The 14,803-nt window shown below is 35.6% G+C and overlaps 2 protein-coding genes across 4 annotated transcripts in view; both read right to left on the bottom strand.

The window, feature by feature from the left end:
* Window positions 1-272: 272 nt before the first annotated feature.
* LOC137238024 (uncharacterized) lies at window positions 273-1,199 on the bottom strand. The gene has a single exon (XM_067762538.1). The coding sequence runs from the start codon at window positions 1,197-1,199 to the stop codon at window positions 657-659; it is 543 nt and encodes a 180-aa protein (XP_067618639.1). The 3' UTR covers window positions 273-656.
* Window positions 1,200-1,229: 30 nt separating this feature from the next.
* The window catches only part of LOC137238023 (uncharacterized), a 101,853-nt gene continuing 88,279 nt past the window's right edge, over window positions 1,230-14,803 (bottom strand). For all 3 annotated transcript variants that reach the window (XM_067762535.1, XM_067762536.1, XM_067762537.1), the window contains exons 13-16: window positions 9,888-10,030; window positions 7,327-7,628; window positions 5,540-5,661; window positions 1,230-1,666 (exon numbers count right to left, since the gene is read on the bottom strand). In XM_067762535.1, the coding sequence (XP_067618636.1) occupies window positions 1,230-1,666; window positions 5,540-5,661; window positions 7,327-7,628; window positions 9,888-10,030 (1,004 nt within the window). The remainder of the gene's footprint in view (window positions 1,667-5,539; window positions 5,662-7,326; window positions 7,629-9,887; window positions 10,031-14,803) is intronic.

The following is a 14,803-nucleotide window of genomic DNA, read 5'->3' as shown; positions in this document are numbered from 1 at the left end:
GGCAAATTGCAAACTAAAATCATGGACGTATTGAAATATCACGTTTCATTATGTTAACATATTTATGTATTTGATTATGTGTTGTTGTTGCTGTGGCTAATATGTTTCCCGATGTATTAAGGTCATACATAAATGCAAATTATACAATTGTATGTATGTAAGTATGTAGTATTCATTTCATTGTCTGCATTGGCAAAAATATAAAATACTTAATTTTAAAATATTTATAAATATATATATAATTAATAATTAAATGCTTTTTTATTAAATGCCATCACCTGAGTAAATACTCAAATTACAAATACAAAGCGTTAGTTTTAAACAGTTTGTGATTTGGTAAAAAATGTGCGCTAATGTATTTTATATGTTTATATAATGTTTTTTTTTACTTACTGTACATTTGAACTCAATTAACCCATCACTTACGGTATAAACATGCATTCGAATACGCGATCACATTAATCCGCGAACATCCATATTTATGTATGTACATATACTACAAAAAATATTTGCGCAGCTATAAAATTTAAATAATTATTAAAATAAAATTTCTTATTTCTTGCTCTCTTAGTTTTTATCAAACGCATTTATTTAACTTAATTAATATATCGTAATTTATGAGCTAAATTAAAATAATGATTGCAATTACTATTGCGCTATTGGTCTGTATCCAAATTAGTATTAACGTTGTTGGTGTGTGTGCAGTCGATTGTACTGCTAAATATATTTGTATTAGTATTGTTGGTGGGTGTAATATCATTGTACATGCTCATATTGGTGACAGTAGCTACACCTGTCGCTGGCACACCACCAGATGATACCGTCGCTAATGGTGTTGTGTTTGTATTCTTTCGTAAATGATTTCGAAGTATTACTAAATTTCTATTCAAATTTGCTGTTGCACTACCCACACCGCTACATGTGGCCGATGCTGCTGCTAGCACATTGGATACAGCAGCAGCTGCTGCAGCAGAAGATGGTGGATGTGGTAGTGTATTGCATGCGGATCCCAATAATACACCGCTGCCAATGTTGCTGCCTAGAGTACCACTACTGCTACCGCTGCCACAACCAACGATACCCGCCGATGCGGTAGATGTGGTGGGTGAAGTAGCGCCACCGCCACCTAACGCCCCGCCAATGCTGCCGCTGTCTGGAATACCAACCACACCTGATCCAGGTAGACCGACAGCAAGCATCAGCTCATGGGCGAGTATAGTTGGTAAATGTTAAGTGCTATTCTTCATTGGTCCAGAAGATAGCGAACTACTGCTTACTCCAGAATCACTTGATTTCTCACTTAGTCCACCGCCACGTGTTAATGTGTCTTCGCCCATTAGGCTGCCACCTAACAACGCCTTCTTACCGACTCTTGCTGAGAGGCCAGTTTTGAATGGATTATCCTTTTGACGACGGGCACTTTCTACACGTTTCATTATCTCACTGGAACATTTGGTGACAACATCGTCGAGACTGTTAGATTCATCGGTGGAGGGTATATTTTGTGTAGATGTTTGTGAGGTGGGTACAGGTGAGCCTTCGTAACAGCCCGAGTCTCGTGGGAAATGTCGTCGTCCAAAAGGAGATGCACCATGCTTCTTGTTAATGTTATTCAAACGACTTTCATCATTCTCCGAACTCGAACCGGCGATATCACCATCCGAACCTGTTGGAAAGAAATTGAAAAAGGTGTAACTAGATATACGTAACAAGTTATTGCGTTAGGTTAGTAAAAGTACTAGGGATAAATTCGTAAATATAAATTTTTCGAACAAAAGAAAAAAAGGTTTTTAATAATTTGATAACAACATGTACAACCCTTGTTATATCATATATGAACGGCCGACAGTAAAAAATGGATTTATTTTAAAAGTAAATAAGAACAAGTAAGGAAGGATAAGTTCGGGTGTAACCGAACATTACATACTCAGTTGAGAGCTATGGATTCAAAATAAGGGAAAATCACCATGTAGGAAAATGAACCTAGGGTAATCCTGGAATGTGTTTGTATGACATGCGTATCAAATGGAAGGTATTAAAGAGTATTTTAAGAGGGAGTGGGCCATAGTTCTATAGGTGGACGCCTTTTCGAAATATCGCCATAAAGGTGGACCAGGGGGACTCTGGAATTTGTTTGTACGATATGAGTATCAAATGAAAGGTGTTAATGAGTATTTTAAAAGGGAATGGGTCTCAGTCCTATAGGCGCACGCCTTTTCGGGATATCGTTATAAAGGTGGACCTGGGTTGACTCTAGAATGCGTTTGTACAATATGGGTATCCAACGAAAGGTGTTAATGAGTATTTTAAAAGGGAGTAGGCCTTAGTTCTATAGGTGGACACCTTTTCGAGGTATCGCCATAAATGTGGACCAGGGGTGACTCTGGAATGCGTTTGTACAATATGGGTATCCAACGAAAGGTGTTAATGAGTATTTTAAAAGGAAGTGGGCCTTAGTTCTATAGGTGGACGCCTTTTCGAGATATCGCCATAAAGGTGGACCAGGGGTGACTCTAGAATTTGTTTGTACGATATGGGTATCCAACAAAAGGTGTTAATGAGTATTTTAAAAGAGAGTGGGCCTTAGTTCTATAGGTGGACGCCTTTTCGAGATATCGCCATAAACGTGGACCAGGGGTGACTCTAGAATTTGTTTGTACGATATGGGTATCAAATGAAAGGAGTTAATGAGTATTTTAAAAGAGAATGGGCCTCAGTCCTATAGGTGGACGCCTTTTCGAGATATCGCCATACAGGTGGACCAGGGGTGACTCTAGAATTCGTTTGTACAATATGGGTATCAAATGAAAGGTGATAATGAGTATTTTAAAAGGAAGTCGGCCTTAGTTCTATAGGTGGACGCCTTTTGGGGATATCGCCATAAAGGTGGAGCAGGGTTGACTTTAGAATGCGTTTGTACAATATGGGTATCCAACAAAAGGTGTTAATGAGTATTTTAAAAGGGAGTGGGCCTTAGTTCTATAGGTGGACGCCTTTTCGAGATATCGCCATAAAGGTGGACCAGGGGTGACTCTAGAATTATTTTGTACGATATGGATATCAAATGAAAGGTGTTAATGAGTATTTTAAAAGGGAATGGGCCTCAGTCCTATAGGTGGACGCCTTTTCGAGATATCGCCATACAGGTGGACCAGGGGTGACTCTAGAATTCGTTTGTACAATATGGGTATCAAATGAAAGGTGATAATGAGTTTTTTTTAAAAGGGCGTGGGATTAGTTCTATAGGTGGGCGCCTTTTCGAGATATCGCCATAAAGGTGGACCAGGGGGACTCTGCAATTTATTTGTACGATACGGGTATCAAATGAAAGGTGTTAATGAGTATTTTAAAAGGGAATGGGCCTCAGTCCTATAGTCGATATAAAGGTGGACCAGGGTTGACTCTAGAATGCCTTTGTACAATATGGGTATCAAACGAAAGGCGATAATGAGTATTTTAAAATGGAGTGGGCCTTAGTCCTATAGGTGGACGCCTTTTCGAGATATCGCTATAAAGGTGGACCAGGGGGACTCTGCAATTTATTTGTACGATACGGGTATCAAATGAAAGGTGTTAATGAGTATTTTAAAAGGGAATGGGCCTCAGTCCTATAGGTGGGCGCCTTTTCGGGATAACGTTATAAAGGTGGACCAGGGTTGACTCTAGAATGCGTTTGTACAATATGGGTATCAAACGAAAGGTGATAATGAGTTTTTTTAAAAAGGCGTGGGCTTTAGTTCTATAGGTGGACGCCTTTTCGGGATATCGCGATAAAGGTGGACCAGGGTTGACTCTAGAATGCGTTTGTACAATATGGAATCAAACGAAAGGTGATAATGAGTTTTTTTAAAAGGAAGTGGGCCTTAATTCTATAGGTGGACGCCTTTTCGAGATATCGCCATAAAGGTGGACCAGGGGTGACTCTATAATGTGCTTGTACGATATGGATATCAAATTAAAGGTTAATGAGGATTTTAAAAGGGAGTGGTGGTAGTTGTATATGTGAAGGCGTTTTTGTAATATCGACCAAAATCAGGACCAGGGTGACCCAGAAAATCATCTGTCGGGTACCGCTAATTTATTTATATATGTAATACCACGAACAGTATTCCTGCCAAGATTCCAAGGGTTTTTTATTTCGCCCTGCAGAACTTTTTCATTTTCTTCTACTTAATATTGTAGGTGTCACACCCATTTTACAAACTTTTTTTCTAAAGTTAAATTTTCCGTCAATAAACCAATCCAATTACCATGTTTCATCCCTTTTTTCGTATTTGGTATAGAATTATAGCATTTTTTTAATTTTTCGTAATTTTCGATATCGAAAAAGTGGGCGTGGTCATAGTAGGATTTCGCCCATTTTTAGCACCAATATAAAGCGAGTGCAAATAAGTACGTGAACTAAGTTTAGTAAAGATATATCGGTTTGTGCTCAAGTTATCGTGTTAACGGACGAGCGGAAGGACAGACGGTCGAGTGTATATAAAAACTGGGCGTGGCTTCAACCGATTTCGCCCATTTTCACAGAAAACAGTTATCGTCATAGAATCTATGCCTCTACCAAATTTCACAAGGATTGGTAAATTTTTATTCGACTTATGACATTAAAAGTATTCTAGACAAATTAAATGAAAAAGGCCGGAGCCACGCCCATTTTGAAATTTTCTTTTATTTTTGTATTTTTTTGCACCATATCATTACTGGAGTTACATGTTGCATTAATTTACTTATATACTGTAAATATATTCAATTTTTTGTTAAAATTTGACTTTAAAAATTTTTTTTTGTAAAAAGTGGGCATGTTCTTCATCCAATTTTGCTAATTTTCATTTAGCACATATATAGTAATAGTAGTAAATTTCCTGCCAAATTTCATCATGATATCTTCAATTACAGCTTGCAAAACTTTTAAATTACCTTCTTTTAAAAGTGGGCGTTGCCACGCTCATTGTCCAAAATTTTACTAATTTTCTATCCTGCGTCATAAGGTCAACCCACCTACCAAGTTTCATCGCTCAATCCGCTTTGGTAATGAATTATCGCATTTTTTCGGTTTTTCGAAATTTTCGATATTGAAAAAGTGGGCGTGGTTATAGTCCAATATCGTTCATTTTAAATAGCGATCTGAGATGAGTGCCCAGGAACATTTATACCAAATTTCATTAAGATATCTCAAAATTTACTCAAGTTATCGTGTTAACGGACAGACGGACGGACGGACATGGCTCAATCAATTTTTTTTTCGATACTGATGATTTTAATATATGAAAGTCTATATCTATCTCGATTCTTTTATACCTGTACAACCAACCGTTATCCAATCAAAGTTAATATACTCTGTGTGTAAAGCACGCTGAGTATAAAAACAATTGTATAAAGCAATATGAGCATGTCTCTCTAATTAAATTCTTATCCTTATTAGTAAAATTCTACCTTTTGATTAAAAATACTTTAGTATACACTATTGCTTTTTTTATAAATTAGACTGTGGATATTTAACATATAAAGATGTTTATATTGATATTATTTATGTGCTTACATTCAATATCATGCAGTAACTGTACAGCTGTTAGCAATTTGGCACGGTGCTCCTGATTGACAATACCCAAATAATCCAAATCAGCTGGCTCCAGCTCTTTAAATAGTTCCAAGTCCTCGTAGCTAAAAGAAGTTGCAATAAAAAGAATAAAAGTTACTTAAAATCTATAATTCCCAATATATGAGATAAAGTAGTAGTATTTGAGATTTAATTGTTATTTGGGGCATCATTCTACATTGTGAACGTTAGCTTAAACCAGTGGTGCACAAAGCCAGCAGATCTTCAAATATAAACGCAAACTTCATTTTAATAGTAAGTATGTAATGGTGAACAAAATTTTAGCATAGATTTTAGGCATTAGATGTTTACTGCTTGAAGCCACAAGCGATAATCGCCTAAGCCCTATACTTTAACATGGCGATTATAGCTTGTGACCACAGACATGTGGCTCAGAGCACAAGCGAAAACTGATTCACTGCTTGTTCTGCTACATCTCAGTCGCTACGATTATACGCCATGTATGCGAACTCTGAATAAATGTCCAACGCTCTACGAAGCTCTTGTCGGCATCTCTGGCTTGGGAAAACGTATCGAATCTTAGCGATTACGTCGAACTGGTATTTTTTTTTTATCGTTTTTGTTGGTTTCTTGCGTTATGTGATAGCAATTGTCAAATAATAAGTTGTTATCGTTTAATATAAAGCAAATATACGAACCGTTCGCCTCTGGGGCGATCTGAACGTTCGGTTCGCAATAGAGAATGAGAACCTTCATCTCATTACTGTTATCTATGTTAATATGCATGTATATTTGGCTGGTCCGTATTAGCCAAACACAATTTTTTTATATTCACTCCCTTAACCGGTAATACCCAGATGAGAAATATCACATACAAATTTTTGTCCTGATTGGAGGTGGATAAGTGGTGTCGCGAAATGGTCAATTTCGATCGATTTTGGGCACTATAAATTAAAGCCTTAACAAAAATTGTTTGAGCTTTCATAACCTATTTTAAATTTTGATCCCTGTGCGACACTTCATACACGTTACCTCGGTATTATCACTGAGACTAAACAAATATGGGTTTTTGATTTTAACAGCCACACTATAATGTATGCTAGAGCTTACGATTTCTGGAATTGGTTCGAGGAGAAATTTCTCGCGAGTCCGTCTTCTCGCAAGATTCTCGTATCTCGAAATACTCGCATGGCTGGCAAGCTTCTCGCAAAACAGTTTATTGTATGGAACGGTAGAGCTATATAGAGCTCACGATTTCTTCTGAAGCACAAGCGAAAGTTTTCAAAAAACCACAAGTACAAAACAACAGAATGCATACAATACTGAAAATGTAGCCACTAAATTAAGTGTCGAGAATCTTAAGAAGATTTACAAGTATTGCGAGATTTGAGAGTATCGCGAGGAGTCGAGTAATCATTTCCCGAGTCTCGAAATTCTCGCTTGTGCTCAGGAATAAATCGCAAGCTCTACTATAAGAAATGCTGTTATGCTCCCAAATTAAAAAAATTGAACTTTATGAGCAAATATATATAAACTTAATGTAAGTGAAATATAAATGGAATATTAAAAAAACTGAGTGCATAAATACTGCCAATACAGCAAACAAATTGTATATCGAGAATCTCACGAGCAGCTGAGTTCTCGATTTTTCTAATCTCGAAATTCTCTCAAGAAGAAATCGTAAACTCTAATATGTATATAATATATACACACATATATGTAAATGTTTAATTTAACTCATAATGTATATATATTTCAAACAAACTTACCCATTTAAAACGAACACCGACGTGTACTCCTTCAAACCAATGCGGAAGAGTAAATCTTCAACTGAACTTGGACCATTGTGAGTGGTGTGCCGCATAATAGCACCACCGCCCATACCAATGCCGCCCACTACACCGCCAATACCCAAACCACCAACACACAGATTTTTGCTATTCGATGATTTCATACGTAGTTCGGGCAACACTTCAACGTTGATGAATTTAAAGTGTCCAGCACGACCGTGACAACGACCCTTCCAAATGCCAGAGGCATTCATTGACATAACATCGATTATATCACCTTTCTGTAAGGATGGAAAATGGTGTAAAATAAAAATAGGTTTAATGGTATTTTCACTTCAGTGTAGGATTTATGTAGAGAAACAGAGCCAACCATCAGTAAGAGAGTACTAACAACAATAACAAAGTATTGCTCTCATTACTTTAATGAAAGTTCTTTAAGGTAGAATGTAGTGAGCTCAAGAACTGTCTTTCCTACAAGTAAAAGCAAGACGAATTTGTGGCCAGTAGTCAAAGTTAACCTTTGATCTTTGTGCACATATAAATATGTATTAGTAAAATGCTATTCAAAATTTGAAATTTCATCACCACTTCAAGTGCATATGGCAGTCACTTCAAGTGTTTTTAGACATTTTTGGGAAAAATATGTAAAGTCTAAAGGTAAAAATTGTAAGGGTTGCACTTCAGCGTTCTATCCCAAATCGTTTATGCTATTAACACCTGTTTTTAGTGTGCACAGTAATATATTTAAAACAAAAATTTGATAAATTTACCACATTTACCTCGAAATTTTCTTTAAACTCTTCTGGTGCTTGAGTCAAATATAAGTTGAAGTTTTAAGTCCCTAATTTTCATTTCGAATTTGATTTTGACATATTTCCATACGAATCAAAAGCAGTGATTTTAGTTTATTTAACAAAATATTTTGATCACAATTATTTTTTGCTATATCGTGGGTTGGATTTTTTTTCGAAACTCATTTTTCTACAAAATTAATCTACTTTTTTTAAAAATGTCCAAAAAACTTGAACCTGTTTTTGCCAAATGTGCAGAAAACTCTACAGATTCAGAAAAAATAAACACATTTACAGACACACCATGATTTTGAAATGAAGCGCATGATACAAATATAGAGAAGCAGTTCCACTTCTTCTTGATCGCCATTGCCCCCAATTTCACATAAACTCTGTTTCGACATTCGCTTTCCAAACAGCGTTGCCATAACTTTAAAAAATAAATGTATCCAAATTATATATTTTTTTCAATTGTACTCGCGCTTGACTTATATTAATACCAATAGAAATACATCTGATATATTCATTGATTGTGTGAAACGTAGGCAAAATTACTAGGTAAGACCTAGGGCCCCTCTACACAATAAATAAATTTTTTGATATTTAACAAGCTAGTTATTTCAGGCAGGTATTGAAACTATCACCGTTCCAAGCACATGCATCCACAGTATCCTGAACTTGACACGACCGCAAACAAATTCGTGGTTTCGTTTCCACTTTTGGGTGTTAAGCCTTTGCAGATACGAGCAGCTTGCACTAGTGGGAGGGCTTAAGACTTAGGAGCTTGCAGGCGTGAATTGCGCTAGTTGAGGTGACACTAACTGGTGGCAGGAATGGGCAGTTCTCAATCGAGACTTCGAGATATGAAGAAGGGAAGCTGCTTAATTTCATGGTAAGAATAATGCGGAGGAACTAAATATAATTATACTACTACTCAAGTTATCAGCTACAATGGAGTTAAGTTAATATTAATACCATAGTTAGGGATTTTCTCAAACTGCATAAGGCTGGCCATAAATCCCATGTCCAGTATCATTTTTTATTTTGATTTGTTGTCGTTTTTCTTATATTTACAGTTCGTAGATGCATGAGCAGGTATTGGCAAATTTAATGTTTATGTGTTCATTCCGAAATGGAGTGGTTTTCCCTTGTCAACTTGTGTGGTTAGCTGTAGTAGGTAGAAGTCAGTGAGTTTAGTCGTTTGAGATTTTTTGTGTGTTCATTTGGTTGATTTATTGATGCGTGTTTGTCAATTGTACATTACACTTAAATAAAAATACTTCGTAAAAATAAAACAAAAAATAAGAACATAATTTTATTGAGGTGGCAATGCATTTTCAGCACTTGACAAATTTTATCTATGACAACTAGCACAGTTTATGTCACACATGTCAAAGTGGAATTGCTTTCTTCTCTTGCATCATGTGTTGGCCTATACTGATTAATTTCAATAAATTCGGAGGATTTCGTAATTTAAGGAACAGCACAAAATATTTTATTTTGATAAAATATTTAAAGGTTAAAAATGTTTAAAAATTAAATTTTTAAAACATTTCATGAATGTACTCTACTTTGCAGTTATACGAATATTTCTTGGGCGATTGATGACACTCTCACTTGATATTTCAACTGAAGGGCACCAGTCAAATATCAGTAATCAATACCAATCTATCACTTATTACTTTTATATATTTAAAATTCAGTCTGTCAAATTTAGGAATTTTGTTCGTTTTTGAGTTTTTTTCTTACCTTAAATTTGAGTGCATCCTTATCGTATGGATTCGGCATGCTATCGACAAGTGCTTTGGCTTTGCAAATTGGTGCTAACGAAGTACGATCTTCGGTGGAAATAGAGCTTTGTGGGCTACCTGGTCGTACTAGCGCTTGAGTGCCTGTAAAAGAGAAAAAAATAATGGGATAATTATTAATATAACGTGTAATGAATTACGGAATAACTAAACGAAAATTGTTATACGTCTATAATATAAATAGCTCGTATCGAAGAACACAGGTCGACAAACCTTTAAAAAATTTCAATACCAAAAATTTACCGCGTGCCTTAACCAAGTTAAAATCGGTGGTTTCCTTATAACGGAGTTGTCTGGTAAAAGCCAGACATATAAGTAGTTAAAAAAATACAGTTTTTCTTGGGTTAAAAAATCAATTTTGTGATCATTCATGGTATTCAATGTCAAAGGCCTCACATAGGTAGATTTTAGACATTTAGGCGGCCATAATTGAATTTCTGAAAGTTGCCACAATTACAAAAAAAAATACTCCTACAACTTAAGAATATACAGGGGAACAGTAATTCTACCCCTTCCTATCCATCGCATATCTGGCGTTAGCTGTCAAGTAATCGGAATTTAGCTATTTCTGAAACGCGTGTTATGGTTTTTTTACCTATGTGAAATCGCATGTTTTAACGTGAATATTTTAAGTTTTAAGACAATTGAATTGAGGAATTGTAATGGATTCTGATATTTGAGGTAAATATAACATTATTAATGGTGTTTGTGATTTTTAAAAGTTATAAATTGATAAAGAACCTATTTTATTTAGGATGTTAAAAAAAAAAATTTTATTTTTTTATTTTTGGTGTTCAAAACCAGTTTTGTTATGTTTCCAAGTCCATCCAAGCGAAAATTAGTTTTGAACATTGTACCTGGCACAACTAGCTTGTCAACTGCATTAAATTTGGCTGCAGACACTTGCAGATAGGGGGTTAGATAGAGGGTTGCTGTAAAACATGAAAAATAGCCCCACTGCGCAGGTATTTTTAGTGTTACACAGTGTAATATCTATTCTAATATAACCGATTAGTTATACAAATTATATATGGCGGCCACCGTGGTGTGATGGTAGCGTGCTCCGCCTATCACACCGTATGCCCTGGGTTCAACTCCCGGGCAAAGCAACATCAAAATTGTAGAAATAAGATTTTTCAATTAGAAGAAAATTTTTCTAAGCGGGGTCGCCCCTCGGCAGTGTTTGGCAAGCGCTCCGGGTGTATTTCTGCCATGAAAAGCTCTCAGTGAAAACTCATCTGCCTTGCAGATGCCGTTCGGAGTCGGCATAAAACATGTAGGTCCGGTCCGGCCAATTTGTAGGGAAAATCAAGAGGAGCACAACGCAAATTGGAAGAGAAGCTCGGCCTTAGATCTCTTCGGAGGTTATCGCGCCTTACATTTTTTTTTTATTTATAGTTATACAAATTATTATAATTTTTCATCAAACCTATTAAAAATTTACTCTAGATAAAGACAGAACTAAGTTATTACACTTCTTGTTGTACAACAGGCCTCACTGCTCAGAAATTTTTTAGTGTTACACAGTGTAATACCTATTTTTTTAATATAACCAATTAATTACACAAATTATTATAATTTTTCATTTATTAAACAGTTTTAAGAAGATATAAGCAATAAAATATTTTTGGCCGCCTAAAATTTGAAAATCTACCTACATATGTGGGCCGTAAAATAGTATGGTAGTTTGTTAAATGACCTCTCAAACTAATATGTGTCGTATAAAATAATTCTTATTTGCATAAATCGCAATTTTTTTGTTTTGATGATTTCATGCTTCTGAGTGTCACAGAATTATGCCCATGAAATATATACGATGTAAGGAAATCTTCGTTATAAACCTTGTTCGTTATAATAAGTTTGGGTCCTTGAGATATTCGGACTTAATATAACTAACTTACTTGCACAGTTACTTTCCTTGCTAGTCAATTTGACCGTTTTTTTCGTACATGTACATACATCTACATCTGTAACTAAAAAAAGGCCGTTTATGGATAATTGCGCATGTTAGTAATATATGGAGAGATAGTGGGGAATAAAGATAGTGTGTTAAACATACCAAAATAGAAAGTGAAGAATAGTGGACGCACACACTTTTTAGAACTTATTTTACGCGACACAATATCATAACTGCAGATAAAGTTAAGCACTTAAGAGTCTATATGAAGTTTAAGTGCATATGTATGTACATGTAAAAAGAAAAAACACACCCCTAAAACATTCTCCGAGCGCTCATGACTTAGGATTCCGATATGACTCCAACTTAAGCTTGCCTTTTATTTCCCGGTGGAAGTTTTTGCATCTTATCGATATAATCATTTTGGATTTTTTGTAATTTTAACCTCCGCGTTGTTACCTGGCATTCCAGGCCACAGGGACTAGCTTCCCCTATGTGTACAAGCAGTACACTGCACTGGCATTGGTATACCGTACTTGTGGAGAAAGCATCTATACTGCTTTTTTGATGTATAAGGCTTGAATAATTCATATATGGCTCTGAAAACCGTATTCAAAGAGTCGTTTCAGAGTTCGACAAGTGCAAGAAAATTATCTGTTTATGAGGCCAGTAGGTGTCATACATGACACCTATTCAAACTCATAGGGTATATGAAATAACGCTCATATCGACTTAACGATATGGAAATGTCAATTTCCTAAGTTTTGAAAAAGAACTGGCGAAAGATTTCGTGAAAAAGTAGAATGGTGAATAAAACAAAAGTATATTCTGGTATGGGGATTTTGAGAAGTGTGTGTCGGCTGACAAGCGCTCAAGTGGCTTATCGCTCTAGTCAGAGTGATATGTACGGCTTCCTATCATACATTTCTAATAACATACTTGATACTAGAAGACCCGGCAGACGTTGTCCTGCCCTAAATTTGGATTATCTGCATACGTTTTATTAAGCTTTTTCCATATGACTCTGCCCTCCCCCCTCTTCACTTTTTCCTAAACCTTTTATTCACTCCTCCCTCCGTCTTTTTCGCTTCATCTATCTCCATCTTCGTCTCATTCTATCTCTTTCTCAATCTCCTTCTCCTTCTCTCTTTTCTCTTCTCTCAATTTCTTCTCATTCTTCTGCATCCCTTATTGCCTGTCCCAAAGGGTGGTATGTATTTTATTCCAGTCCCAGTCCCACTCCGAGTCTCAGTCCCAGTCTCACTTTGAGTCTCAGTCCCAGTCCTAGTCCTAATCCCAGTCGCAGTCCATGTCTGGATAATATATTACTCTGTACTAAAGCACTCATCAACAGGTTTCATTTGTTATTCATATTCTATATACACCTTCTAGGGGTACTCGGGTCCACGTTTCGGCCTATATCTCGAGACCCTGTACGTCGATCGCAACCAAGCCTATGTAGTAACCACCGCGTGAGGTTTACGCAACTTGTGTGAAAGTTTGAACAAAATCGACCAACACATCTCTTCAAACATCGGCGACCAACTAACACACATTTTAGCCTTTCTTTTTATATATATAGATTTTTATTTTTCACACTTTAATGTAATATTAAAATGAAATGCAGATTTTCGTTGCTTTTGAAATTCGGCCTAAAAATTGCACATGGAATAACTAAAGACTCTCCTGTATTAAAAATAATGTCATAGTACCTCTAAATCGCGGGCCCCTCAGAAACCCAATTACATTCTAATATCATTTGAAAAATCCTCTGTAAGCTCCAGCAGTGCATTTATTTGATGCTCGTTTGCCCCATACAGCTTAATGTCATCCATGTATAGCAGGTGTGACATTTTGTAATGCGTCAAATGTGGAGCTTAAATGGTAAACCCATAATTGGTTTCTTTTAGGATGGTTTATAGCAGATTTAGAGCGAGACAAATCCATAGTAGGCCAAATATGTCTCCCTGAAAAATTCCTCTCTTAATACACATAATAAATAAATAAATGTAAGGCGCGATAACCTCCGAAGAGATCTAAGACCGAGCTTCTCTTCCAATTTGCGTCGTGCTCCTCTTGATTTTCGGAGTGGATTTTATGAGACCTTTCATTGACTTATATTTAAGGTAATTTCCCACAAGGACGAGAGATGGCGCAGCAGTTTCTTAATACTCGGTGCTATCTTATCTAGATCTAGTATTTCCAGCACCTTTATTTAATTTAATTTTGTTTTGTTTCATTTTATTTTATTTTACTTTTTATTTTATTTTATTTTCTTTTATTTTATTTTATTTTAATTTCTTTAATATTGTTTTGTTTTCTTTTGTTTTATTTATTTTAAGTTGTTTACAATCAACTATTGAACTATTCTGCTAAATCTAAAGGTTATTTCTCAAAGACGTAAAACTTTCCTGGTAGTCGATGTAAACAAAGAATCGCCTTAATTATATTTTAAGCAATTGATAGAAACTCTTTGATGATTTGCCACAGGAGAAATTTTTTCAAATACAATTATTTTTAGTTTTGATTGCTTGCTGTTGTTTTGCTGTTCATTGAAGCATTATCCAGAATTTCTGATGCATCAAAAATGCAAAGTTTTCTTCATTAAAATTGTTTAACAAAAAGTCAAAAATTTGCTGCAAATAAATATCCGGCAAAGTATTGATGTCGACAATTAAGAATGTACATACTTAATGTTCATATATAAGTAAATTGCATGTAGATACCCACAAATATGCACATGTACATACACGTGTATGTAAGTTTACATAATATACAAAAATAAATTAGTTTACGTAAATATGAAAAAGTGCAGTAACTAGCAAAAAACAACCAAGAGCTAACTGTAAACAGCTGTAGTACAGTTTGAGAAAAACGCATATGAACTCAATCGCCCTGCTGATATAATATCCTTTGTTAAACAGCCTTTCAACAATTTCGTTTTGTTTTACTAGTATAAT

The sequence above is a fragment of the Eurosta solidaginis genome, chromosome 1, assembly GCF_040869045.1.
Source record: "Eurosta solidaginis isolate ZX-2024a chromosome 1, ASM4086904v1, whole genome shotgun sequence".
Lineage (NCBI taxonomy): Eukaryota > Metazoa > Arthropoda > Insecta > Diptera > Tephritidae > Eurosta > Eurosta solidaginis.
This window is presented reverse-complemented; position numbering and strand designations above follow the sequence as displayed.

What these genes read in the sequence shown, in the direction of transcription:
- LOC137238024 (XM_067762538.1), bottom strand. Translation starts at nt 1,199, where the DNA reads ATGCTTGCTGTCGGTCTACCTGGATCAGGTGTGGTTGGTATTCCAGAC.